The 26,867-nt window shown below is 36.8% G+C and overlaps 1 protein-coding gene across 4 annotated transcripts in view; it reads right to left on the bottom strand.

The window, feature by feature from the left end:
- NRG3 (neuregulin 3) overlaps positions 1-26,867 on the bottom strand; it is a 1,054,582-nt gene that overhangs the window by 215,110 nt on the left and 812,605 nt on the right. For all 4 annotated transcript variants that reach the window (XM_047825450.1, XM_047825452.1, XM_047825453.1 and 1 more), the window contains exon 3: positions 18,788-18,861. In XM_047825450.1, the coding sequence (XP_047681406.1) occupies positions 18,788-18,861 (74 nt within the window). The remainder of the gene's footprint in view (positions 1-18,787; positions 18,862-26,867) is intronic.

Below are 26,867 nucleotides of genomic sequence, written 5' to 3'. Positions count from 1 at the left end.
CAGTGTGGCACCTGTTTGGGATTCTCTCTCTCCCTCTTTCTCTGCCCTTCCCCTGCTTGTGCTCTTGTGTGCCCACTTTCTCTCTCTCAAAATAAATAAACATTAAAATAATAAATAAAACATTCATCTTCCATTTGATTGATGACAATTTTTCCTTTATTCAATATGTGTTTACTGAGCTTTCTTTTCTTCTCTTTCTCAACTATTCGAATGAATCAAAATGCTTCCTGTGCAAGGACTTTAAACAAAATGCTCTCCTTCACCCCCACCCCTGCATTTTCTAATGAATGCACTACTCATCTTTCAGCTCCTGGATCAAACTTTGCCTCTTTGTCAAATCACCATATCCTAGCACACATTCTCAGTATTCCTTACCATTACTACCGATGATGTGCTTCTGCTTTTATCAAAATGTAAAAGGGCAACTCTCCCACTTCACCAAATTCCATTGCACTCACCTCAGGAGCTTCACTTATGCAATTATTTTCTCTCCCTTTGCATCATCAATTTCCTACTTTCTATTTTATCACTTACTTTAAATGTGTGTGTGTGTGTGTGTGTGTGTGTGTGTGTGATTTCTTAACGTCCTATCCTCTTTGACTACCACCTTATTTCTTGGTCTTATTCAGAGCTAAATGTCTTGTAATGCATTTCTATAGTGACTACTTTCTATGAAGCCTTACCTCATACTTCTCTCAGCCAATTTCAACCGGCTTTCCATTCCCCATCAACCTTAGGACACTGTCCCTGCCAAGATCACAAGCACCTTCCATGTTGCCAAATCTTCACACATTACTTCACCTCTCAGTGTTATCTAAGACCACTGACCCCTTTCTCCTTTTCTTGGTCTCTGTAAACTCAAATTGTCCTGCATATCCTCATCACCCCACCTGTTCCACTTCACTCTACACTTTTGTCTTTTTTACTTTATTCTATTTCATAAATAGGCCTTCTGGGACCTCCTTAATGTTTTTACCTTTAGACTTTTTCTAGGGGTTCAAATCTTTCTTATGACTGTAACCACTAACTGCATCCTGACGATTCACAAATCTGTAAGTCCAGCCTTGACTTCTTCCCAGAACTCTAGCTTCTAGCCTCCAGATGTGGATAGACATCTCAGACGTACCTTGCTAGAGCAGCATGCTTATTCTCTATTCTCCTCACCTTCCAGTTAACCCTGCTCAAGTTGTTAGGGCTCCCTCAATATGAACAGTATCTGTCTGATGGTTCAAGCTCAACTGGATGTTATTTATGATTTTCCCCCTTGTCCTCACATCCTTTCCATTGTCTAGTCCTGTTGACTTTATTTCCAAAAAACACACCTCCCTCTACCTCTGTTAAAAATACCTTAGTTCAAGGCACCAAACCTCCTTTCCTTCTAATAGAACTCCACAATTCTGTCATTGCCCTCCTACATTCATTACACAGAAGTCAAAGAGATTTTTTTTAACTGTGAATGAGATACATCACTCTTTTATTTACACATCTCCAATGGCTTCACATCACAATTAGAATGAAATATAAATGATTCACCCTGATACAGGAGTACTGATGCATAGGGGCACTTGTACCCCAATGTTTATAGCAGCACTCTCAACAATAGCCAAATTATGGAAAGAGCCTAAATGTCCATCAACGGATGAATGGATAAAGAAATTGTGCTTTATATACACAATGGAGTACTACGTGGCAATGAGAAAGAATGAAATATGGCCCTTTGTAGCAACGTGGATGGAACTGGAGAGTGTGATGCTAAGTGAAATAAGCCATACAGAGAAAGACAGATACCATATGTTTTCACCCTTATGTGGATCCTGAGAAACTTAACAGAAACCCATGGGGGAGGGGAAGGAAAAAAAAAAAGAGGTTAGAGTGGGAGAGAGTCAAAGCATAAGAGACTCTTAAAAACTGAGAACAAACTGAGGGTTGATGGGGGGTGGGAGGGAGGCGAGGGTGGGTGATGGGTATTGAGGAGGGCACCTTTTGGGATGAGCACTGGGTGTTGTATGGAAACCAATTTGACAAAAAATTTCATATATTGAAAAAAAAAAAATTCACCCTGGCTGACAAAGCCGCACATGGTCTGGTCTCTGCCTCCTTAGTGTTGTTCTCCTCATTCTAAAGCAGGAGTTCTCAACCTTAGCACTACTGACAGTTTAGGTCAGATAATTCTTTGCAGTGTGGTGCTGTCTTGTGCATTGTAGGATGCCTCTAGGCATTAGATGCCAAGAGCAACTTCCTCTCAAGCAGTGACAATCAAAACTATCTCCAGACATTGCCAAATGTCTCCTGGGGACCAAAATTCTTCCCGGTTGAGAAGCACTCATCTTAAATGATCATCAGTCCAGTTGCCCAGACTGTCCTGCATGCGTCTTGCCTGGTTATCATTACTCATAGCATCCATTTTTACTCCCAAAGATGTCTTGATTTGAATGGCTATTATATGGTCACCTTAATCTTCATCTAACATGTTTTATCATTTTATTTTGGCCTTTTGGTGTATGTGTGAGTTTTGTTTTGTTTTGAACATATCAGGTTTCTCCCAAGCTTAGGATCTTTGCTTGACTGTTTTCTCTCCATGGAAAGTCCCTCGCCCAATGGATTTTTGTCTCCTGTTATTCAAATTTTAGTTTAATTTTTCTTTTCTAGTCAAATTCAGAATAAAACAGCAATCGAATCATTCTCTGTTCAATTACCACATCACTGTCTAAATTTGTTTATTTATTTCTCTATTTATTTTGAATCTATGTGCCTCCCACCCTACACTTAGACAAATGCTTTGTCTCTCTGCTTAGAACAGTGCTTGGTCTATTGCAGGTACTGAATGAGTGAATGAGTGAATGGATGAATGAATGAAACTATTCTTGACAGCCCCTCCCCAACAAGGTTCAATTTCCATGTTATATATCAGTATTGCACTCTGGATGTTTACCTCCTGGCACTTTTCACATGTATTAATAAATAACTCATTACTATAATTATTAATTCTTGTAAGTGCCATGAGGGCAGGTTCTATATCTTTATTTCTCAACTCTGAAATGGAGAATTTGTATTCCCTTATAAAATGCACTGCTTATACATTTTACTTGGACAATCAAATAAGTCAGTTAATCACAGTGCATATGTACATAGTACATAGGTAGAAACACTTGAAAAACACATGATCCTACTGGAAAGTTCTATTTGGATATTTCAAGATAAGTGCATATTTATTCTTGGGAAAATTTTAAATTATTTTGTAAAATTCCAGTCATGTATGTGGTTGCTTTCTTTTCATCTCCTTCATGGTTTCATAAACATTGTAGGTCTTGGCTTCATCAGTAATTACCAATGATGGAAAAAAAATGTATGCTTACTTAATTCCTTAAGTTGTATTCCCCTTGCAAATATAATGTAGCTGTTTTTACATTCTCTGATATTGAAATCTCATATGATTACATGAGAAGTATAGAAGAAGCTCAATGTTGAATCTGTGAGGAAATCACTAACAGACTAGCATGTGTCATAGAAAGGTCTGCCTTCCTCAATGGCTTCTACTGAATGGCAGGAGGGTCTCAGAGCCAGTGTGATACAATTAGCATCACTTGCTTCTTAGTGACCCACTTTCCATTCATAATTGGTTATCTTCCTCTCAGGATTACTAAAATCACACTATTTTAATGATAAAAGCCATGGGCAGACACTTGTAACTGTAGGTTCAGAAACATGAAAAATAATAACATATAAAAGGGAAAAGAGGCAAAGGTCAAAAGAAGGATGGAGTTGGGGGTGGGGGTTGGAGAAGAATCTGGTATTTCAGGACAACAGGAAAATCAGGGTAGGATGAGATTCACCTGCCATTTGAAGATGTTGATATATACTTATTCATGATTAAGACAAAACAGAATTAAGAAGTATGCTTAGTATGGCTACATTTTCGGTCAGAGAGGTTTTGTAGAAGAGGCTGAACAGACATTGGAGAGCAGCTGTTGAGGTACAGAGTGATAGATAAGAGAGCATATATTTACAAATGAGTTCTAGGGTCCCAGGCTGATTGGAGTATATCCCAGATCCTGAGGGAACTTTGTTCTCAAATCTAATCCACCATCTGCTTTCTTAGAGGATTCACTGGGAAGACTGAAAACAAACAATACACTTTTAGAGAAGATAAGTCTGTAGAGTACATCCTTAAACTGTAAATCAATAAATGTGCTAAATACAACAACAAAGCACTAAAACGCATTTATGAAATACTGGTGTACACTAACAAGTGCAAGATGACATCACTGAGGGGCAACCTGGGTATACAAAAAACAAGTTAAGTCAAGTTCTCATTTCCTTCTTTGACTGCAATTCTAAATGGAAGATTGGAAAAATGTGAAATAGATGGGACACCTAGACACAACTTTAGATCCTTAAGGGCAACAAGAAAATAAATTATGTATCAGATTTTGTTCTGTGGCATAAGACCTGTGTTTTTTTGTATATGGAGCCATTAAGGGTGGAATGGTTTTCTCTATCTTAATTATTCCTCTTTCCTAATCTTTCCTACTCTTTTCCTAATATTTCCTTTGGCTGGAAGAATTCTCTCTCTGCAGAAGCCAAGGATGTCAGATTCCTTCTTTCCCTTTTCCTAAATACAGCCAGGAGCTTAAACCTCGCCTAAAATTATGACTCAGCATCTCACCTGCAAAATGGCAGCAATAATACCAATCTTGGAGGCTTTAACAGCAGAGAGACTGGAATTAAATTAAATTAAGTGTGAAAAATAAGAGATATTAGGCTGTTTGAGAAGAATATACAAACTACTATGAGATTATGGAAGGGAGAAGAGAACTCCCTCAAGGGCAGATGGTAATGACTATAAAGGCAGTATAATAACATTTTCAAGTTTAGAATAAGATAAGATGGGTATATCTGGCTACAGGGTCTGCTTCTGGGCACCCTGCACACCAGGACACATGAAAGACAGAGTGGCATCCATATCTTCCCTTGGTTGATAATGCCTCTCTGTCTCTTTTAAATCGTGCTTGTTAGCAATGAAATAGGAAAAATCAAATTACCTGAGATATTTGTGAGATATATCTTTCTACCCTTGACTACTGTCCTAGGGAAAGTTCTTTTCCAAATAATGAGTTTTCACTTGGGATATCATTCAGTTCTTCTTTGTCAGCACAAAGATGTCAGTGTCAACATTCTTTGTTTTGCTGAACCAAACTGGATTTTGAGCAGTTCAGTTCCAAGTTTATTGATAACATAGTAGTATAGGGTTATACAATTGTCAGTGTGTTTTTGCTCATGCTCATTATATACTGTGATAAGTATCACTAATTTCTGGTACTATGATAATGTAGACCAATAATGAATCACCCCCAATAATATAGGGTTTTATGTTAAAGTAATATATATTTGCTTTAGAAGATAAAAATCCTAAAAAGTGAAAAGATGAAGTGATGTTATGAAGCAAATAATGTTACATAGGACCATGGAATTGATCTCTGGATCGCAAGGTATAGCCAGTTAACTAGGGTTAAGGTTAGTCCTTTGGTAATGTTGACAGCCCTGGCTATGAAAAAGACAAGAGAGGTACCTGATGTCACTCCCAGAACCAATGCAATCATTCTCTCCTCTCTTCTTTTTCTCCCTTCCTCCTTTATTTTAGTTTTTACTTTTGTAGCCTGGCTTCTTCTGCTTCATTAACTCATGTTCAATCATGGCTACCTTTCAGTTGACAATTAGCCCCTAAGTCTATATTACTAATAAATTGGAGGGAAACTGAATGAGGACTTGATCTCCTTCTAGGAATTTTAATACGTGTACTAAAGACTCAATAATTAAGAGCATTACACTGATCAACAGACAAATAGATCAATAGAAGAGAATAAGAAGATCAGAAAAAGAACAAAATACATATTTGATATTTTGTTATTATTTTATATTCTATTAATTTATAAGTATACAATATTTAACATATAAATATAATTTAAATTATTGACACATGTGCTTTTAATAATTAATATTATTAATGAAATTATTTGGGAATCTCTGTAATCATCTAGGAAAAAAGAAACCTGAAGGTTTTTCAAGATTTGAGCATAACATAATGAAACTTTCGAATTTAAATGGGATAATTATAGAATGAAGTTGGAGCAAAGAAGACCTTTTAAAAGTATTACACAAAATCCAGTAGCCACAACATAAAATAATCTATTCATTCTAATATAAGAAAGAAAGATGGAAGGAAGGAAGGAAGGAAGGAAGGAAGGAAGGAGGAAAGGAGGGAATGAGGGAAGAAAGGAAGAAGAGAAAGTTTTCTGCTTGGCATGAACTATGATAACCAAAGACAAAATGCAAAGGTCAAAAGACAAAGAGTATTTGAACCTAATGTCACTATCAAAGGCCTAAATTCCTTTATATATAAACAATTCCTACAAATCATTTAAGAAATGACCAATAACCAAAAGAAAATTGAGCAAGGTATATATTAAGAGAGTTCACAGGAAAAGAAATACAGTAGCTCTTAAACATATGAAAAGATGCTCTGTCATCATCAGAAAAGAAATTCAATTAAAAACTGCATGAGAAAGTCAATTAAAAACTACTCTTCTAAGATTGAATAAAGATAAAATAGTTTGAGAAAACACTGTCAAAGAGACTTGGGAGAAATAGAGGGTTTGGGGAAGGTTTAAGAGTTTAAATTGGTACCACTCTAGGGAGGACAATAAGTAAAATCCCTAAATCCACAAAGGGGCACATATTTGACTCGGATATTCCACTTCTAGAAATTAATCCTACATACTGCTGAAAATAGCATATTGTAAACAGCAAATAACCTAAATGCAAATCCACAGATGAGTTGTTAATTTTGTATTATATACAATCAGAGTAAAAGAAATATGCTATGCAATCATAAAAAGAATGAGAATGTTCTATATATATCAAAATAAAATGACCTTGAAGATCTATTTCTATTCAGAAAAGCAAGGTGTGGAACAGCATGTGTTATGAGCTGTTATTTACATAAAAAGGAAAAGGGATTTTTTTTGTTCATTTTGCTTTTATAAATACATTATTTCTTTATATATTAACATATAACAAATATATTATTTATTGTCATTTATAACTTTATAAACATTTATAAGAAGCTAACAGCAATGATTGTGAGAGAAACTGGATGAATGGGGTGTGGGGGTGGAAGCTTTATTGCAATCCCTTTTCTATTGCTTAGTATTGAACCATTTGAGTGTATCACTATCCCAAAATTAAATTAAACTTAAAAAACTAATATAAAATAAAATATTGTGACTATAGTAATTATCCATAACACTTAGCAAAATCATAGGTATTTCATTGACAACCAAATCAGTTTTGAAGTGGATGGACTAAAAACACATTTAAAAATGAGAACTGGTAAAACACGTTGCCTTGGACAAGTTCTCTTTCACTCATTTAATCAAAATCTACCTGAATGCCTGATATGATGGAAGCATGGTAGGCACTTGGGATAAAGCAGTAACCAAACCCAACACAACCCCTGCTCTCCTGTAGAATCTCCATTTTATATTTCAACAATCTGCCGATTAAGTTCCATAATGAAACACCAAAAACGCACACACATATAAACAATAACAGAAGTATAAGCAACAGTCGAAGGACTTTATTTGGACCTATGGTGAAATATATTTAAGAAGTATGGCATTTTAAAAATATGTTTGATATTAGAGCATGCTAGATCTTTTTCAGTTTATCTCTTCTTGTAACCTATAATAAATCTCCATAGTTTTCTTCATCTAGGTCTAACCTTCTTAAAGTCTTATTTGTATTGTTCAAAAATAAATGGGAATAATAGTAGTAGCTATTTTATCTTTTACTTGTCAGAGTTAAATGGCAGAACATATAGAACACATGTGATTATACCTGCCAAAGTTTCTTACATGAACTATAATAGGCCGTCAACAAATGTTACTTGTATCTGAATCTCCTTACATTATAGAAATACTTGCTTGAATTTTAAATTCCACCTTGTTCACTCTTAGTTGAGGGGAAGCATTTACAGATTATCCACAAAACACTCCCATTAGGTCTGGAAAATGTTCCTGGGCCACTGATGTGGGTTATGCCCAATATTGGGAAATTTCCTACAGGTAAAATCACTTGAGTATTTCTGTGAAGATAAGAAATTATGAAAAACTGGAAATTTGATAATATCCTCATAATTTAAAACACAGTGGGAATCAACTGTTTATCTGCCAGGTCAATTTCACATTAATTCTCCCACAGAACTCCCCTAGAGGGTATGAAATATTCAAGATTCCAAAGAAAACGGAGACAATGAAGATATCAACCAATATAATTAAACAGAACATATTCATAGGAAGAGACTGAAAAGTTAGGAGAGCCCAAAATTCAGAAGATCCAATGTTTATTCTCAAAAATGTATTCTTATATAATATGAATCATAAAAAACTCATTTTAACTGCTCACAATTTTAACAAGTGTGTTGTGAACTAGATTATTTATGTACTTTGCATTATATTGCTTAACACAATCATTGTACCCCAAACTGTCATAATTATGCACCTATCTCCTCAACTATTTTAAATTGAATTTTTAATCATACTGCTAGCCATGATACTTAATCAAGCTGCTCATTTCAAGAAATGATGGAGAATGCCTTGCTGTTAGAGCCTAATGAAAAATCAATCAATCAATCAATGGATAGACTAGATAAATAAAAAGACTCTTCTTGCAACAACTATTCCAAAAACAACATTGTCTGTATTACTTTACCCTTCAAATGTCCATTGCTTGGTTTAAAATTAAGAGCACAAACATTTTAATACCCCCCATAGAAAGCATCTGTAAGTTAAAGTGAACGTAAATTCCTAGAAACTGAGTAATTCTGGTGGGTTAATTAAATTCTCTGAATCAGTTTCTTTATAGAATGACCATGATTTAGTGTGGGTAATAAATGGGAAAGTGTAGATAGAGACCTATCAAAATTCTCTGCACATAGGAAGTCCTCATTCCATGAAACTTCTCTGTTGGTGTTTGAAATATGGCCCTACTATTAAAAGAAAACCTGTAGGGGCACCTGGGTGGCTCAGTCGGTTAAGCATCTGACTTCAGCTCAGGTCATGATCTCAGGGTTTGTGAGTTCGAACCCTGCGTCGGGCTCTGTGCTGACAGCTCAGAGCCTGGAGCCTGCTTCAGATTCTGTGTCTCCCTCTCTCTCTGACCCTCCCCCGTTCATGCTCTGTCTCTCTCTGCCTCAAAAATAAATAAAACATTAAAAAATTAAAAGAAAGAAAGAAAGAAAGAAAGGAAACCTGTAACCTTCTGTCTGTGATTATTGCCAACAATGTGGTCAATTTTTATACTTCTCTGTGCTCACTTTTGTAGTCCACATTATGAGAGGCTATTCACCATTTGTGTGTCCAGTTTTTAAAAACTACATAAAAACGGAAAGAGTGATGGTACTACCAAATTAGAAATAAGATGGTAATAGCTCAAATCATTCCATTTCATGTCAGTCACAAGAGTGAAATTGTGCTATCATCCTCTTTTTAAAAGTTCTCTCAAGGAAAGGAGGATGGTGGGTGTGTGCTTGGTACCACACTACTTTGGTCATCTTCCATCATCAGCATCATATAGAACACCACCAAAAAAATAAATAATTTCGCTACTTATTCCCAAAACCTAACAGCGCCTGAGCGCAAAATGTAAATAAATAGATGCATTCAGGGAAGTCTTATTAACATAGGTGAAAGGTATTATAGTTTCCTCTGTGTTTTGTGGAAAGTAGTAATAACTAGGGATACGTGTACTGTTATTAGATGTGATTGAAATACATCCAAAATGGGGAGTATGAAAAGGAAGCACCAAATGTCATGTGCAAGGTAATCTCAGATGCTCCATACACCCTCGGGTGAGGGTCAGTTTAGTCTTGTGGTCATTGTTTCTTTGCTGTCACTCTACACGTATTCTTTGGCCAAAGTTTCCATCATTTTTCTTTCAATTCTTCTCTATACTCACTCAAAAGTGTATCACTTGGAGACTTCCAGATAAAAAGGCCATTGGAACACTCAAAAAGATTATTCCCTCATAGATTTTCAGTGAAAATGACAAATACATTATGGTTACTGGAAGAAAGCTACATTAATGTCTAAATGTGTGTGAAGGGGAGCCCTCCTCATGCATAAGTAACAAGTCAACTATGACGAATATACAAATAAACTGCAAATATTGTGTATGTAAAATTAGACTGTATTGGAGACTGAATGAATTCGGGCTTCCAACAGCCTATCTGAGTGGTAAGAACCCTTTTAAAATCTCTCAAATTGGGGAGAGGGGAGGAAAGGCAGTGCAAAGTGGAGAGGGGAGGAAAGGCAGTGGATAAATTGGACTGTGTTCTTCATCCTTCATCTTGGCCCAAAGCACTGTATGGGGACCTAGACATGACCTGTCAGAAGACACCTCACATTCCAATACAGCACAGCAGTGTGAAAAGTCACAAAGAAAAAGAGTGATGCTCCAAAGAAGGAGAAGTGATGTGAGGATTCATAATAATTAAACTCTATGGGAAAGACTTTCTGTCAGCTTTTGAATCTGCTTCTTCATTTTTTATTTTTAGACCACGCTTCTTCATTTTTTATTTTTAGACCGCGTAACCTATGGAGTTCACATTGTAGCACTACCACTTACTAAGTGTGTATCTTCGGGCAAAGAATTTTACTATTTTTGATTTCATTGTTTTCATCATTGACATAGGGGTTACTTTTGTATCTACTCCACAGAGCCGTAAGAGGATTGTAAAGTGCTGAGAATGGTGCCTGGCACCATTTGTATTTGTAAGAATTAAAAAATTTGTCCGATATGTCATTTGCAAATATCTTTTCCCATTCCGTTGGTTGCCTTTTGGTTTTGTTGATTATTTCCTTTGCAGTGCAGAAGTTTTTATCTTCATGAGGTCCCAATAGTTCATTTTCACTTTAATTCCCTTGCCTTTGGGGATGTGCCAAGTAAGAAATTGCTGCGGCTGAGGTCAGAAAGGTTTTTTCCTGCTTTCTCCTCTAGGGTTTTGATGGTTTCCTATCTCACATTCAGGTCCTTTATCCATTTTGAGTTTATTTTTGTGAATGGTGTGAGAAAGTGGTCTAGTTTCAATCTTCTGCATGTTGCCGTCCAGTACTCCCAGCACCATTTGTTAAAGAGACTGTCTTTTTTCCATGGGATGTTCTTTCCTGCTTTGTCAAAGATGAGTTGGCTATACGTTTGTGGGTCTAATTTTGGGGTTTCTATTCTATTCCATTGGTCTCCGTGTTTGTTTTTGTGCCAATACCATGCTGTCTTGATGGTTACAGCTTTGTAGTAGAGGCTAAAGTCTGGGATTGTGATGTCTCCCACTTTGGTCTTCTTCTTCAAAATTACTTTGGCTATTCGGGGTATTTTGTGGTTCCATACAAATTTTAGGATTGCTTGTTCTAGCTTCGAGAAGAATTCTGGTGCAATTTTGATTGAGATTGCATTGAATGTGTAGATAGCTTTGGGTAGTATTGACATTTTAGCAATATTTATTCTTCCAAAATCTAAAAAGAACTCACCAAACTCCACACCCAAAAAATAAATAATCCAGTGAAGAAATGGGCAGAAAACATGAAGAGACACTTCTCTAAAGAAGACATCCAGATGGCCAACAGGCACATGAAAAGATGCTCAACATCACTCCTCATCAGGGAAATACAAATCAAAACCACACTCAGATACCACCTCACGCCAGTCAGAGTGGCCAAAATGAACAAATCAGGAGACTATAGATGCTGGCGAGGATGTGGAGAAACAGGAACCCTCTTGCACTGTTGGTGGGAATGCAAACTGGTGCAGCCGCTCTGGAAATCAGTGTGGAGATTCCTCAAAAAATTAAAAATAGATCTACCCTATGACCCAGCAATAGCACTGCTAGGAATTTACCCAAGGGATACAGGAGTACTGATGCATAGGGGCACTTGTACCCCAATGCTTATAGCAGCACTCTCAGCAATAGCCAAATTGTGGAAAGAGCCTAAATGTCCATCAACTGATGAATGGATAAAGAAATTATGGTTTATATACACAATGGAATACTACTTGGCAATAAGAAAGAATGAAATATGACCTTTTGTAGCAATGTGGATGGAACTGGAGAGTGTTATGTTAAGTGAAATAAGTCATACAGAGAAAGACAGATACCATGTTTTCACCCTTATGTGGATCCTGAGAAACTTAACAGAAGACCGTGGGGGAGGGGAAGGAAAGAAAAAAAGATTAGAGAGGGAGGGAGGCAAACCATAAGAGACTCTTAAAAACTGAGAACAAACTGAGGGTTGATGGGGGGTGGGAGGAAGGGGAAAGTGGGTGATGGGGATTGAGGAAGGCACCTGTTGGGATGAGCACTGGGTGTTGTATGGAAACCAAGTTGACAATAAATTTCATATTAAATAATAAATAAATAAATAAATAATGAAAATAAATAAATAAATAATAAAAATAAAATGTGTGGGGCGCCTGGGTGACTCTGTCAGTTGAGTGTCCGACTTTGGCTCAGGTCATGATCTCGCAGCTCGTGAGTTTGAGCCCCGTGTTGGGCTCTGTGCTGGCAGCTCAGAGCCTGTAGCCTGTTTCAGATTCTGTATCTCCCTCTCTCTCTGCCCCTCCCCTGCTTATGCTCTGTGTCTCTCTGTCTCAAAAATAAATAAATGTTAAAACAAAAAAATTAAAAAAATAAAATAAAATATGAGAAACCTCCCAGAAAGCAAAAGGCTATTTTCAGCTGAGATTGTCTGTGTACAGACAGTCCTTTGGAATAAAGTAAATGTCCATGAATCCACATGGATGAATGAATGGATGAATCCAATCAAACAAATAAACAAATAAATGGAGATACACACACACACACACACACAAAAGAATTAAAAAATTTGTAAGAATTAAAAAAAATGTTTGTTGTTATTTTTATCCTTTAAATAATTACTGAGTTAATAAACATGTATTATAGAAAACTGGGAGAATACAGAAAAATACTGGTAAGAAAAATTATGTATAATCCTACCACATTTTGCAGTGCATTGCCTTCTAGATTTTTTTTTGAAGTTCATGTATTAAATGTAAACATATATTTTACAAATATGGGAGACCATAAAGTACTGTTTCACATTTTTTTGGTCTTTGTAATTATTCATAGAACTCATCCTTCACTCTCTCATGAATATAAATTGCAGATTATGACTATATGCAACCAAACATACATACATGGTCATACTAAATTATATAGACAATCAAATTTTAATAGTTAAATTAATAAAATATTTATCTCATTTCATGTGAAAGAAGCCCAAGTATTAAAACATATGAACTACTTTTTAAAAAAGCTGATAGATTTGATCACATAAAAGGCAAAACTTCTGTGTGTGTCAAAAAACACAAGTAACAGATCAAAGAGCAATCTAGAAAAATTATAACATGTGATAGTGCACAGCTTGTTATCCTCAAAATAGCAAACTTTTTAAAGAAGACAAAAAAGTTATCAGACTTGAAAGTGATCAAGGAAAATAATTTAAAAATCCACAAAAGTAGAAATGAAACTGATCAACTGATCAATATACAAATGAAAAAGTATTCAATTGTGTTGGTAATCTAAGAAATTCTTTTTAAAACACTAGTGAGCTATAATTTTCCCTATAAAATTATCAACTAAAAAATTCTATTCATTTCTGGTGAGGGGAAAAAGTAAAATCAACTTTCCCATACTGTGTTCATGGAAATATAAATTAATATAACTTTTCAGGAGAAAAAAGTTTTCAAAGTATATAAAAAGCCCAGAAATGTATTCTTAAAAAATAATCTGTACCACAAGGTAGAGACTTATGCATAATGCTTATCAATCACTGTAATCACAAAAAATTGGAAATACACTAAATGACCCAGCATAGAAGATTGGTAAATAATTTATATGATATGTGTATAATGTTAGACTCTTTAAATTAATAGTTTAGAAAAATATAGGATTATATAATGCTGTGGGGGAAAAGGTCATAATATATTAAGTGATGACAAAAAGCAGATTACGAAGTATGTATAGAATGATTCCAACTTTGTAAGAAGAATTAATATATTATGTAGCAAAATGTTAGAATTTAATTCCTCATACCTCACATTTGACGTAAGGTGTCAAAAAAAGGGATAATAGATAATGAAGTGTGAGACTAATCAGTAAATGTAGAATTTATAAAGGAAATAATTGAACTATCTAGAGCCATTCCATAACACTTGATCTTTCTCGCTGACTCTGAAAACATTAAAGGAGCAGGGGAAGATGGGTAAGAAAACCATTTGGTTCTGAGAGTCTGATGACTCTCAAGAGCATGTTCGGACAACAGAAATGTTGGCAGGTCCTGTAGACTAGCTGTGGGCCACACACAAGAAAGACAGGATACAGACTGTCTTAAGACCAGCCAGCCTGAGCAGGCATAAGGACAGTCCACTATTGTCCTAGGTGGAGTAGACCCTCAGCAAGCTAGGGCTAAGTTAGAGAAAGCAGCAGTTAGCAAGCTGGGAAGAAAGAAGCAGAGCAGAGAAGCTGAGGGAGGTTTTAAAGCCCTCACTTGACCTGTGGCACTTTCTGACATTCTTCATGGAAAATCGGTAGATACATAAATTGTTTTATACCCAGCTACCTTTCCCAAGATTAGCATTTGAAAACATGGCCCAGATATCAGGAACTAAAGCCATGATAAATAAGACCTAGATCTGTAAGTTATTATCCTATCCTAAAAATGTTTTTAAGCAAACCATGTCACAGAAACTAGTCACTCGATTTAAAGGCAAACTTCGTGAGCTTCATGTTAATTTAAAAGTAAATCACCAACTATAGGTGGGGGGACTCTTTAGAAGCACTACTATTTAAAAAAATGATATTTACATCTCTTGATTTCAGACTAATTCTTGATTTCAGTTTTCAGTTAAAAATCAAAACCAAAACAAAACCACAGAGAATGGAGTTTCAGTAGGGCAAGTGAATAGCCCAGCATTGAAGAGATGGGGAGTACAGGAGCCAGAATTCTTCACCAGGTCTCCATCTGCATGCAAATGGGTGTTGGATGGACCAGACACTTTTCTAGATAAGGATCTGCAGCGTAGAGTTATTGGCTCAAAAGTTATTAGTGGTGTTAGAGCACATTGCTTTCCTTGCCACTCGTTGCTGAAACTGAGATCTAGGTCTGGGTATGGAGAATACTGTGAAACTGATTAATGTGTAAACTTCCTGTAGTTGACCATTCTTCTGGCTTTTTAAATTAATTGGAAAGATGAACATTTCCAATCAAGTCTGCATTGGCTGGGGAAGAATAAAATGTCAGAGGCTTCTAACCCTCTGTTAACTGGGATTTCGCTATAATTGAGCATGCCTTCAGAGAATGGGGAGGGAGGGATGAAGGACGAAGGGAGAGAAGAAAGGGGAGAAAGGAGGAAAAAAGAGGGAGGGAGTTGGAGGGAAGCCTTTTTCCTGAGAGCAGAGTCACTCTAGGATATCATGTGCAGCAAATTAAATGATCCTTCAGCAAGAATTTTGACAAGAAAATTTCATTAGGGATTTAAATCTCTATGGAAGCTCAAGTTGCTGCATTAAGATATGAAAATTGTGCAAATATTGTTCCTTAGAATAATGTTGGCTGCAGGTCATTGGGTTTCAGTCAATGAAATTTAGAGTGATAAATGTCATAGTGGAAATAACTGGAGGAAGGAGGAGGAGGAAGGGAAGAGCCCTGCAGTCGCGTGCGCAGGCCCCGGGGTCATTTGGATCAGAAGGTAGACTCCAGCATTAACTAGCTGCATGACCTTGAGCAAGTTTATTTAACATCTCTGAGGCCCAATTTCCTCATCTATAAAATGTGAGCAGTTGCCAGGTAAGGCTCTTTGGCACAGTGACCGGCACATGTGTGCTCTAAACACATATTAGTATGATTATAATGATGAATCAAGGAAGTGGGATAATGTTTATCTGGCACTGACTTCTTGTCAACCTTAGTGATAGGTCCCTGTAGGAATTATTATTGCCATTACTGGGGTGATAAGCCTGAGGCTCAGGGGCCAAGTAAATCTGTCAAGATCACAAAGGAGTAAGTGTTTCCACCAGAATCGTGCCCATGCTTATGTATGCATGTGTTTTTCTCCCTTTGGCATATGTTCAGAAAATATCTGTGCAATGAATCAATGACTGTATACATAAATGGAGGCATGCATGGATAAATGGTGTTATAATGTTTTTCCCATTTAAACTGTATATCAGGGACTCATCCATTGGGTTTCTCAGTGCTTTATTTTTCAGCTTTTATTTCAAGACTTTCTGGAGTTTTGATTCACATAATGATATGCCATATTATAGGAAACAGGAGAAAAGGGAAAAAAAATCATATACTTCCACAATCCAAATACTAAAATTCCCTTTCAGCATTTCAGTATATGGTTTTTTTTCTACCGTTGGACCAAGGGATATTCCTACTGTAATTTCATGTAAAAATTATTTTCTATCTTGTTGTTTCACCTAATAGGAATATTTCTTACAGGTATCCTTTTAATGACAATTTATTTATTTTAATTTTTTAAGTTTTATTTACCTTTTTTGAGAGGGAGAGAGAGAGAGAGGAAGTGCATGCATGAGCAGCAGAGGGGCAGAGAGATAGGGAGAGAGAGAGAATCCTAAGCAGGCTCTGCACTGTCAGGCACTAAGGCTCGAACTTAGGAACCATAAGATCATGACTGGAGCTGAAATCAGGAGTTGGCTGCTTAACCAATTGAGCCACCCAGATGCCCCCTAATGGTTATTATAGAGCATTATGGATATGCCATATGGTATTTTACTTAAACATAAGTTTTGCTGTTGGTTTTCAGAATGTGTCCATTTTTCACTATTAGAAATACTGCCACACTAAATATTTTATGCATATTAAGACTAGGTTTTCAGACTTAGTGACTTTGATTATGAGATCAGTTTTCTTTGAGGAGCACAGTCCTTATGGTGGGCCTCATCCTCAGTTTTGCAGAGATGGACTGTGATACCTAAGTGGATGGCAAGGGTCTGATTAGACTGTCTAAAGAGAGTTTATTTTGCGTATTTTGTACCATATGCAAGTCCTACTACCATACCCTGCCCTCTATTCTATAGATAGATATTCCATGGCTATATAAGAAAAGTCAAAAAAAAAAAAAAGGAAAGAAGGAAGGAAGGAAGGAACAGAAGGAGGAAAGGGGGGTAGGAAGGGAAGGAAAAGGGAGAAGCCTTAAAGGAAGAAAGAAAATAATGAAGAAATAGAATAAAGGAAAGGGGAGAACAGAAGGGAAGTAAAGAGAAGAGAAAGAAGGAAGAGGGGAAAACAGAAGGAAACCAGGTACATCAGACAAAATTAAAAAAAGATGAAAGAAAGAAATCAGCAAGCCCATTCTTCCATGGGCTTTCTAATATTCCAAATCCATGTTTCCAACCACATCCATACATTTGAGACATCACCTTAACAAGGGGCAAAATCACAAGATGAAATAAATATAATATACTCTAGTAACTGTCTCCTTTCAGGGTAATTCCTAGACACCAGAGCCTCACATCTCAGAGAACAGAGATAATCCATGGCTTGCTTGCTTGCTAAATTTTAGGAAACCTTCACTTTTCTTATGGAGAGCTAAATTTGGAAAGAAGCGAGGAGTTAAGATTGCATGGTAGCTTGTCTTGCCAAGATAAAACACAATTAAATGAAATTAAACAAAACTTTTCCTTGCTAAAAAAACTTTGCATTTACCTAAGGAAATGTAGGTGGAAATTTGGGGCAGGGGGAATGAAAATATGCATTTCGAAAAGATGTTGAAAGATGGCTAGACGTGTTCACTATACAGCGGCGTGAACACGCACAGGAAGGCAACCTGTCTGTTGTCGATACACAGTATTTTGTTGAAGTTTGTCTTAGGCATGTTTGTTATTCAGAAAACCATAACATTGCGTCTGTGATTTGGAAGTGCCTGTCATTATCCTCATGGAACTAAATTGCTGATTCAGTAAAAATCTCCTTTCCACACTGGCAATTTAACTGTAGTAGTCACTGAAAGAGCAGAAGATTATTTCCGAATAAACCAAAACATTCACATTTGACTAGAATGTTACCTTTTACAGAAACTAATGACTAGCAAATTGTCTCCTTTCCTGAATGAAAAAAAAAATGTCAACAGTACAATAATCCATAATATGCAAATAGTGTTGCTCAAAATGGGGTTTTCACAGTTGGGACACATCTTACATAATTTTATATGCATAGTTTCTTTAGTAAGTACAGTAAACGTTAATAGGTTTAACGTTATCACAAATTCTCAAGCAAAGGGTAAGAACCAATATGATACTGTAGTTTCCATAACAGTCTTTTAGGTAATAATGAGCTAAAAAAAAAAAAAAAAGAGCTGTGTTATGTGTCTATTTCCTCGCTTTCGTAATGGGTGTTGGTGGGAGCCTGAAAGCTAAGGGAACAGGGGTTTGCTGGAGTTCCTAGTGTAGGTCAGTGGAGGAGCTGAATCTGGAAACCAGGTCCCGTGTTGGGAGAACACCAGACCCAGGCTTAGACCAAGTTAGTTCTGAACAAGCTTTGAATGTTAATGACTGTCACCAGCTTCCGCTCTGGGCAGCTTTCCAAGACACACGACTGAAATACAGCCTTCAGCTGAGTTAGCAACCGTTGCTCAGAGTAAGGGTTGCCTACATATTGCATTAGAGAGAGAAGAAAAATGCTTGACCTACTTGGATCCGATAAGATGGAATCAGTTTTCGGCAGAAATTGATCACAACGGACTCCCTGGTAGCCTTCTTTGCACCTGAGAAAAGGGGATAAATGACAAACATACGCATGTTGTTGTGGAAGATTTCAACAAGCAAAATAGCCATCAATTACACAAATGTGAGAACAGTACATTCATGCTTTTGGATTGTTTGATTCAGTCTTCTAACACTGACACAAGGATTTTAGAGTCTATTTACCTGCAAAAACCCCAGCACTGCTTTGCTTTTATAGTTTCAGATGGAATACCTCAGGAGCAAATTGAATAGCATTTTAAGATGGCCTTCAGAGCAAATTCACATTATTATATGAATAATAGTTATCTTCATATTATAATTCTGAATGCAGGCATATGCAGGTATTTTCTTTATGCAATACACTAGTCTCTAAAAGGCTGCAAATGCTCTTTTGGAAGTATCATATTTTAAGGGTCATTTTGCTAATAAAAAATCATTTTCTAATATAAATGATCAAATCTTATCAGTAGATTTTGGCTATTTGGCTAAAAATCAGTAGATTTTTGTTTATTTATCTTCCTTGTGTTTTATTAGTTAGTTCATTTGCTAATTTTACTTTTTTTTTTTAACAGCTATTTCCTTTTTTTTAAATATAGCTATTCTTCAAGTTAGCATCATTAGCCACTTAGCCAGAAATAACAGCATTTATTTTAGATCTGGTAAGATCTGAAAGGCATCTACCTCAATGTGCATTTCCTCTAAACTTGTATTTTTCCCTCCTCATTTTTCTCTTTTATATTCACAAACATGGGCAAGGTGCCTGCCCTGTGCCAGGCATTGTACAAGGCAACTTTCCTGAGGCAGGTGCAATTTGGGGGCGAGGGATTTGTCTGAGAGCACCCGCAATGAGGTGTGTCACCTCATCCCTGCCAGTCCCCTGTGGAGTCTTCACACAGCTCGCTCAGTTGGGGTTGCTTGGCCACCTCAGACAGCAGTGGCTCATCAGCTGGCAGTTCAAGGAAGAAATGCGGCCGATACCCCAAACACCTGCCTCTGTAATCGGGGAGGTGGCATTTCAAGGTCTGCTTGAAGCTTAATCTGTCATGCTTGAGTTAAGCAGGGAAGAATCCATTGTTGCTTGTGGGATGAATCTGTCCTACTTACAGAGGAGGAAATTGTGCTGCTGGCATAAAAATCTGATTTCTAAAACAATCCTCGGGTTGTTAGAAATCTATGAAATCGACAAAAGAATTCAAAGAGACCATTCAGTCAGAGACTAGAGCAGTGAATTTTTTCTTTAGAATATGCTTTGTTTTCTGGGTGTAATAAACTATTAGATAAGGTCTATTGCAGCCGGAGCAGCAACTGAAAGGCACCAAGGTAATTTTACTACCTTTCATTGTGAGCCAAATTGGAAGTCAGGTAATCAGGCAGGCTCTCTTCAGCACCTTTTTAAGCCTGGCACTCTGGAGTGTATTTGGCAATTTTCCTCCTAGACTAAGAACAAAGATTCCTGATATAGGGATACCCCAGATACCCAACGGGCTATTGAAAGAATTTGTTTAAGCAGCCACATATTTTCATAACTTTTTAAAATTCATTTATTGCACTTGAAATAGAGCAGACAAATCACTCGTTCTGTAATGGTAAAAAGTCAGAAAATACTTAGGACCGAAGCACATTTGTGATGAAAAAGTAAATTCCTATTCTCTGAAAGCCACCCTAATGTTGTTAGTGTGTCTTCATTCAGAATTATTGGAACCATAGTGCTTTAATTTTCATTCCTCATAAACAATGAGTTACAAGCTAGGTGTGTGCCACAGTGCGTATTCACTTTTTTAGAGGTTTTATTTCCAACATGTGTGAGAGATTTTGAGCACGCTTGACTTTTTTTACTCTTTGCATCTTCAATTTAATATGAAATGGTATCCTAGGGAGACAGTTGCTTTTAAGGGAAAGTGATGTTTTGTTTTGTTTTGTTTTGTTTTGTTTTGTTTTGCTTTTTAACGGGTTCATTACTTACAGTGCATTATTCCATTTGTGTGCAGAAAGGAAACTATGGAAAGACGTTTGACATTTCTGTAGGCTTAAACTGATTTTCCATGAGTGTGAGCCCATTCTGAAGTGCTCAGGCTTCATGGGGTACCAGGAAAATAGCACTGCAAGGTCCTTCATGCTGCCTTCATACCTGCGTGCTGTAGATAGCCAAAGTGTGATGAGGCTGGAGCAGCCCAAGCCAGGCTATGAAACCCACCAGAAGCTGTAAGACTGCATACACATCCGGTCCTGCTCCTTTGTTAAGGAGGCAGTGTCTCTGCTAATTGGTGCTGGGTTTTAAGAATGACAAATTAAAACTTCCATTTAAATATCACACATAGGTCACCTTGATAAGTTCAGACCCATCCAAGTATAAAGACCAAATGGGCCAGCAGGTAATGCCAATGAAGTGGATTGAATTTAGGACAATATTAAAGATATAAAGCAAAGAAAAAAAAAAGTCAAGATGCACATCTATTACATAGATTGAATTTGGCGGGATTTCTGACAGTGAAACAAGCAGTTCTTTGAAGAAATATCACTGTGTGTTTATTTTGGCTTTGGTTAGTTTGGGGAGGATTTTGAAAGTGTTATTGTTCATTTTTTAAGATGTTTGCTTTTGAAAGGATATAGGTATAAGCAAAACAGAAATTCATATAATAAACAGGTCTTTGTTCATCTAAGATAGCATGACAGAATTTATAAAATTTTAAAAGTACATGTGTAATCTTGAACGGTAAATGTGTTTAGAAAAGCCCAAATATTTTCTTAATGAGGTTAATATTCTATTTTTTTTTCCTACTCTGCATTGCTTTCAAAGCTCCATTCAATTCACCCAGTCCCTTTTCTATGAACTTCTTTATCCCTCAGAAACATTGTGTCACAGTGACCATAATACAAATCCCAATATTCCCTGGTGGTTTTACAGGTAAGTTTTGATTCTACAACTGAATGGCATACGAGCAGGGGACAGGCTCAGGCAGGAAATACAGCCAAGGTCAACAAATAGTTGCGTAAATAGAAGAATTATCAACAGTGAAACAACCACAAGACATGCTCAGTCTGCAAGAGCTAAGAAATTTTACCTTGAAAAAAAATTAGTCATAAATTCTGGGTTTATCTACTCTGTGGTGAAGGAGCTGATGCTTCTGAAACCAGTTAAGTTCTTGATCATGCTGTCTGCTTTATTTCCAAATTTAAAAGGAAGTAGGGAAGGGCATAGTTGAGGAGACAATGTCCAAAGTAAGGTAGGGCAGGGGAGAGATTGAAGGGAGACTGTGTTTAGGGGTAACTGTGGATAAAAGAGCAATGAAGTGGGGGGAAGAGCTTGGAGAATGAGCCTAGTATCTCTGCTGGTGAGCCTCAGAGACAAATCACAAATCAGGGTCTTGCCTGTCTACAGGGAAAGGGCCTACTGTATAGTTTCAAATGCAGGCATCTCTTTTTCTCCATTTAACATTCTTCCAACTTGGTCCTTGCCCCCCATCCCACTTGTTCAGCTGTACTGAAAATAACAAGCTATCCCTTCTATTCATGTTTCCTCTTCTATATTATCCCGGAGAAAGAGCCCAGTTTTAGTGAAAAGTTTCAGAAAGCTATCTTTGGGCAAAAGAGAAGAGAATAATACCAGCAAAGATGAGAGAATACAACATGCATGACTGTCAGCTGGATTTCAATACTTGCTTTGTCTGGTGCGGTAAAGAAGTGATCAACACATCACCCGGCCTAGATGTGAAGGACTCAAAAAAAGAGACTTTTTAAATGGTCAGATCACTTGCTGATGTCCCCACAGAAATCTGTATCCTTTGGCCAGCTAAAAGTGATTACCATAGCCATCAGCCCACACTGCTAACTTCAGACCATTCCCATCTCCTCTCTTACAATACTCCATGCCAGTTTATTTCCTTGAACCCATTTCTTGAATAACACCTAAATTAGAGCTAATCGTAGTAGTGACTCTGAGTGAAAATTAATGAACTCTCACTTGTGACTGATGGCCTCCCTACATTTCCAGATGATGATTGCATTTTCCTTCTTCCGTTTGTTAGAACTACAAAACAAAATAAAACAAAACAAATAACCTGAAAACTGTCCCTTGAGGGAACTGTACTAGCCTCTTAGTCCTTATCTATTGATTTCCTGGTTATTTACTCATTAATAGAAAGTGTCATCATTGTTTCACTCCCTTCTTCTCTATTCCTACTCTGTCTTGATTGTCAGGGTGTTGGTTATGCACATGGATGGGCCAGCCAATACACAGTCTCTTAGAACATGTCTTCCTCTTATTTATCTTAATGATTCACAGTGTTGAGTTTATAGTCTTGCTTCTCTGCTTAGTATTTGCAGAGATGCTCTTTATGCAAATCATTTAATAGCCTAGCTGTTTCCTAGTTTCAACCTAAATAAAATGGAAGTGATACCAGGAAAGAGAAAAATGAACAAGCACACATAGTTGATACTCTACACATGTATGTTGGCCATTTTTATGACTAGCGACTTTATACCTAGCATATCTGCAAAGACACATTTGACATAACCTACAGAGAGAAATGTATAAAGGACAGAAACAAGTTCAAATGTTTGCTTCAATCCCTGTATAGTGCCTGGTCTCTGCATACATTTTAGAGAGAGTTTACATGCTTTCTTATTGGAAACTTGATTTTAGGCATAGAATTTAAACCAGTAGAAATCAATTAACTTCATAAGAGAAAAGGTGGCAAACTGTGTGGGTTGTTTCCTGCCTGTATCAACTTATATTCATAAAAAAACTGACAATTACTCTTTGATGTTACAGGAAAGTAGACACTTTGTCAGTGATATACAAGTCTGCCAATTTTAAGGAGCCTATTAAACACTGATTTGAAAAAAGAACAAACCCTCTAGGTATTCTTCTCTATCTCCTGCCAATTCTCTTCAGCCTCAATGTCAGACTTTGGTTGGGGAAAACGGAAAGATCATCAGGCATTTAAACTTTACGTTTTAGAGTCAGGGTGGTTTGGAGCATTGCCTGGTTTTAAATCCAGGATCAGCTATTTACTAGCTATTTAGGCTTCTGTTCCTCCTTTCCTTCATCTACAAAATGGAAACAATAACAGTAGCTTTATCCTATAATTATCATTAAGAATAAATTATATAATACCTGTGGTTCATGGTAAGTACTCAATAAATGTTAGCTTTTTTAATATTCTTTGAATGTGAAATCGTCATCCAAGCTTTTCAAGTGAGGAAACAGATTCCAATGGTTAAGTATCTTATCCCAAAATCTCATGTCCAGGAAGTATTTGAACTAGAGGCAAACTCAACTGGGGATGGTTTTAAAGCCCTCACTTGACCTGTGGCACTTTCTGACATTCTTCATGGAAAATCGGTAGATACATAAATTGTTTTATACCCAGCTACCTTTCCCAAGATTAGCATTTGAAAACATGGCCCAGATATCAGGAACTAAAGCCATGATAAATAAGACCTAGATCTGTAAGTTATTATCCTATCCTAAAAATGTTTTTAAGCAAACCATGTCACAGAAACTAGTCACTCGATTTAAAGGCAAACTTCGTGAGCTTCATGTTAATTTAAAAGTAAATCACCAACTATAGGTGGGGGGACTCTTTAGAAGCACTACTATTTAAAAAAATGATATTTACATCTCTTGATTTCAGACTAATTCTTGATTTCAGTTTTCAGTTAAAAATCAAAACCAAAACAAAACCACAGAGAATGGAGTTTCAGTAGGGCAAGTGAATAGCCCAGCATTGAAGAGATGGGGAGTACAGGAGCCAGAATTCTTCACCAGGTCTCCATCTGCATGCAAATGGGTGTTGGATGGACCAGACACTTTTCTAGATAAGGATCTGCAGCGTAGAGTTATTGGCTCAAAAGTTATTAGTGGTGTTAGAGCACATTGCTTTCCTTGCCACTCGTTGCTGAAACTGAGAACTAGGTCTGGGTATGGAGAATACTGTGAAACTGATTAATGTGTAAACTTCCTGTAGTTGAACGTAAAATTTAATTAAGTGGTCTTATTTAAAAGAAGTACTAATTAAGACAGCAATATCTTTAACTTAACCAATTGGAATTAAAATTACCTACAGATTGGCTGTAGGTGTAACGTTTTCAAAATCATTTCAACTGTTACTGGAAGAATTTGAATTTGCATTATTTTAAACTGCAAACTGCCTTTGAACTCATGAAGATTCTCCATTGTGTTATCAATAGCTTTCAAAACTATCACAAATTCTATGGTTGAGGCAACTGCTGCTTATAATGTCACTCATCTTACAACTATGATGTTTCTTGCTAACAAAGTTGTAACTGCAATCTTAAGGAAGTGGAGAGATTTATTTTTTAAAATGTCCCTTTAGCAAAGTTTGAATTCAAAAGTAAATGAAGGCCAATTATTTCATCATAAGACTGCTATGATTTTAGAAGTGAATCTGAAAACATCTGCTGAAATCCAGGGGCCATGATGCATTCTGTTACTATTTGAGGCTGAAGTCAGAAATGAAAAGAACGATTGTAAGTCTGAGAAGTTAATACATACATACATACATACATACATATATATATGTGTATGTATGTATACACATACATATATATATATATATATATATATATATATGCATATGCATACATGTATCCATCAGCCACCCACATACTCCATGGACCAAATCATTATCAGAGAGACAGCAACTCATTGACATTAAGTCATTTTACTCCGATATATGGCAATTCACTTTTGGACAATCAGTGGCTGAGGAGTTCATTCTGAATGAAAGTTTTGGCCTTTATAGAGATTTCTGCCCCTATTTGGTCAAGAGCTTCAGGCTTACAACCTCATTAACAAAACTAACACACACGACATGGCATAAAGGTACTACATAGGTTAGGGTGCACAGCAGTATTATTCAAGGAAGCTATGTGAGTTGAAAACATTATTCTACCTAATTTAGCTTTGCTTTTAGAACCACTAAAATAAGCCATAATCTCTTTTTAAGCCAAAAAGGTAAATAAAGGAGTAATATATTGGCCCTCTTGCAGGAAGACTTCATTATTTCACTGTCACATTAGAGGCAATGAAATACTAACTGCCCTTCTCAAGAACAAAAGGATTAGGGGGTAATCATGATGGGAGGACGGTGGAAAGAGTTTTGCTTCATCAATTCAAACTTATTGAGAAAATGCTATATTACTAATTTCCTAGTAAACACAAAATCTATTTTGACAAATATAAGATTCTAGTTTTCAAGGGAGGTAGTCTCTTATGGTAGAAGAGGCATGTCCTCTGATGTACGATGATCCCCAATTCTGCCAACAGAAGTGTGGCAGAGGTCTGTGATTGACCTCTCTGAGGTCTCAGGTGCTCATCTCTGTCTTAACTTAGTGCATGGTCTGGGCACATGTGCACATAGGCACAGACACACAGGCACAGTCACATGTCACCCTTATTCCTTAAAAAACATGCCTAATGATCAGAAAATTTAGGCAGATAATTTAAGTCTTAACATTAAAATCAGCTGAGAGTCAAGCTCTCTCCCCTACTTCTCTAGTTAATTGAAAATTCCCATGACTGCCTTTGCTATTTCCCAGCCAAGAGCAAACTGGGATTTACTGTCACATATACTCCCTATGATTCTTCTTTATTATTTTCACTTAGTATCTTAAGATTGAGAAGTTAGCCAATCACAGACTTTCTCTGATGCTGAAGGTCCAACATCAGCAGATTCCTTCTCTTGTCTCTACTTGCTTGGAATTAGAAGACTAATTAATTCACATGTCCAGACTTGTCAATGGAAGAAAGGTAATGATCATCTTTGTCCTTTCGTGGTTCGGCAAGAAATATACAACTTAGCCAAAGAGTAAAACATTCCAATGTTACTACATCAGCCAGCTTGGGCAACCATCATAAAGCATCACAGACTGGGGTGGCTTAAACAATAGGAATTATTTTCTCACAGTTCTGGAGTGCAGAACTCCAAGATCAAGGTGCCAGCAAGGTTTGTGTCAGGTGAGGGTTCTCCCATTGGGTTGCAGCTGGCTGCCTTCTCACTGT

This window comes from Prionailurus viverrinus, chromosome D2 (genome assembly GCF_022837055.1).
Source record: "Prionailurus viverrinus isolate Anna chromosome D2, UM_Priviv_1.0, whole genome shotgun sequence".
In the NCBI taxonomy this organism is placed as follows: Eukaryota; Metazoa; Chordata; class Mammalia; order Carnivora; family Felidae; genus Prionailurus; species Prionailurus viverrinus.
This window is presented reverse-complemented; position numbering and strand designations above follow the sequence as displayed.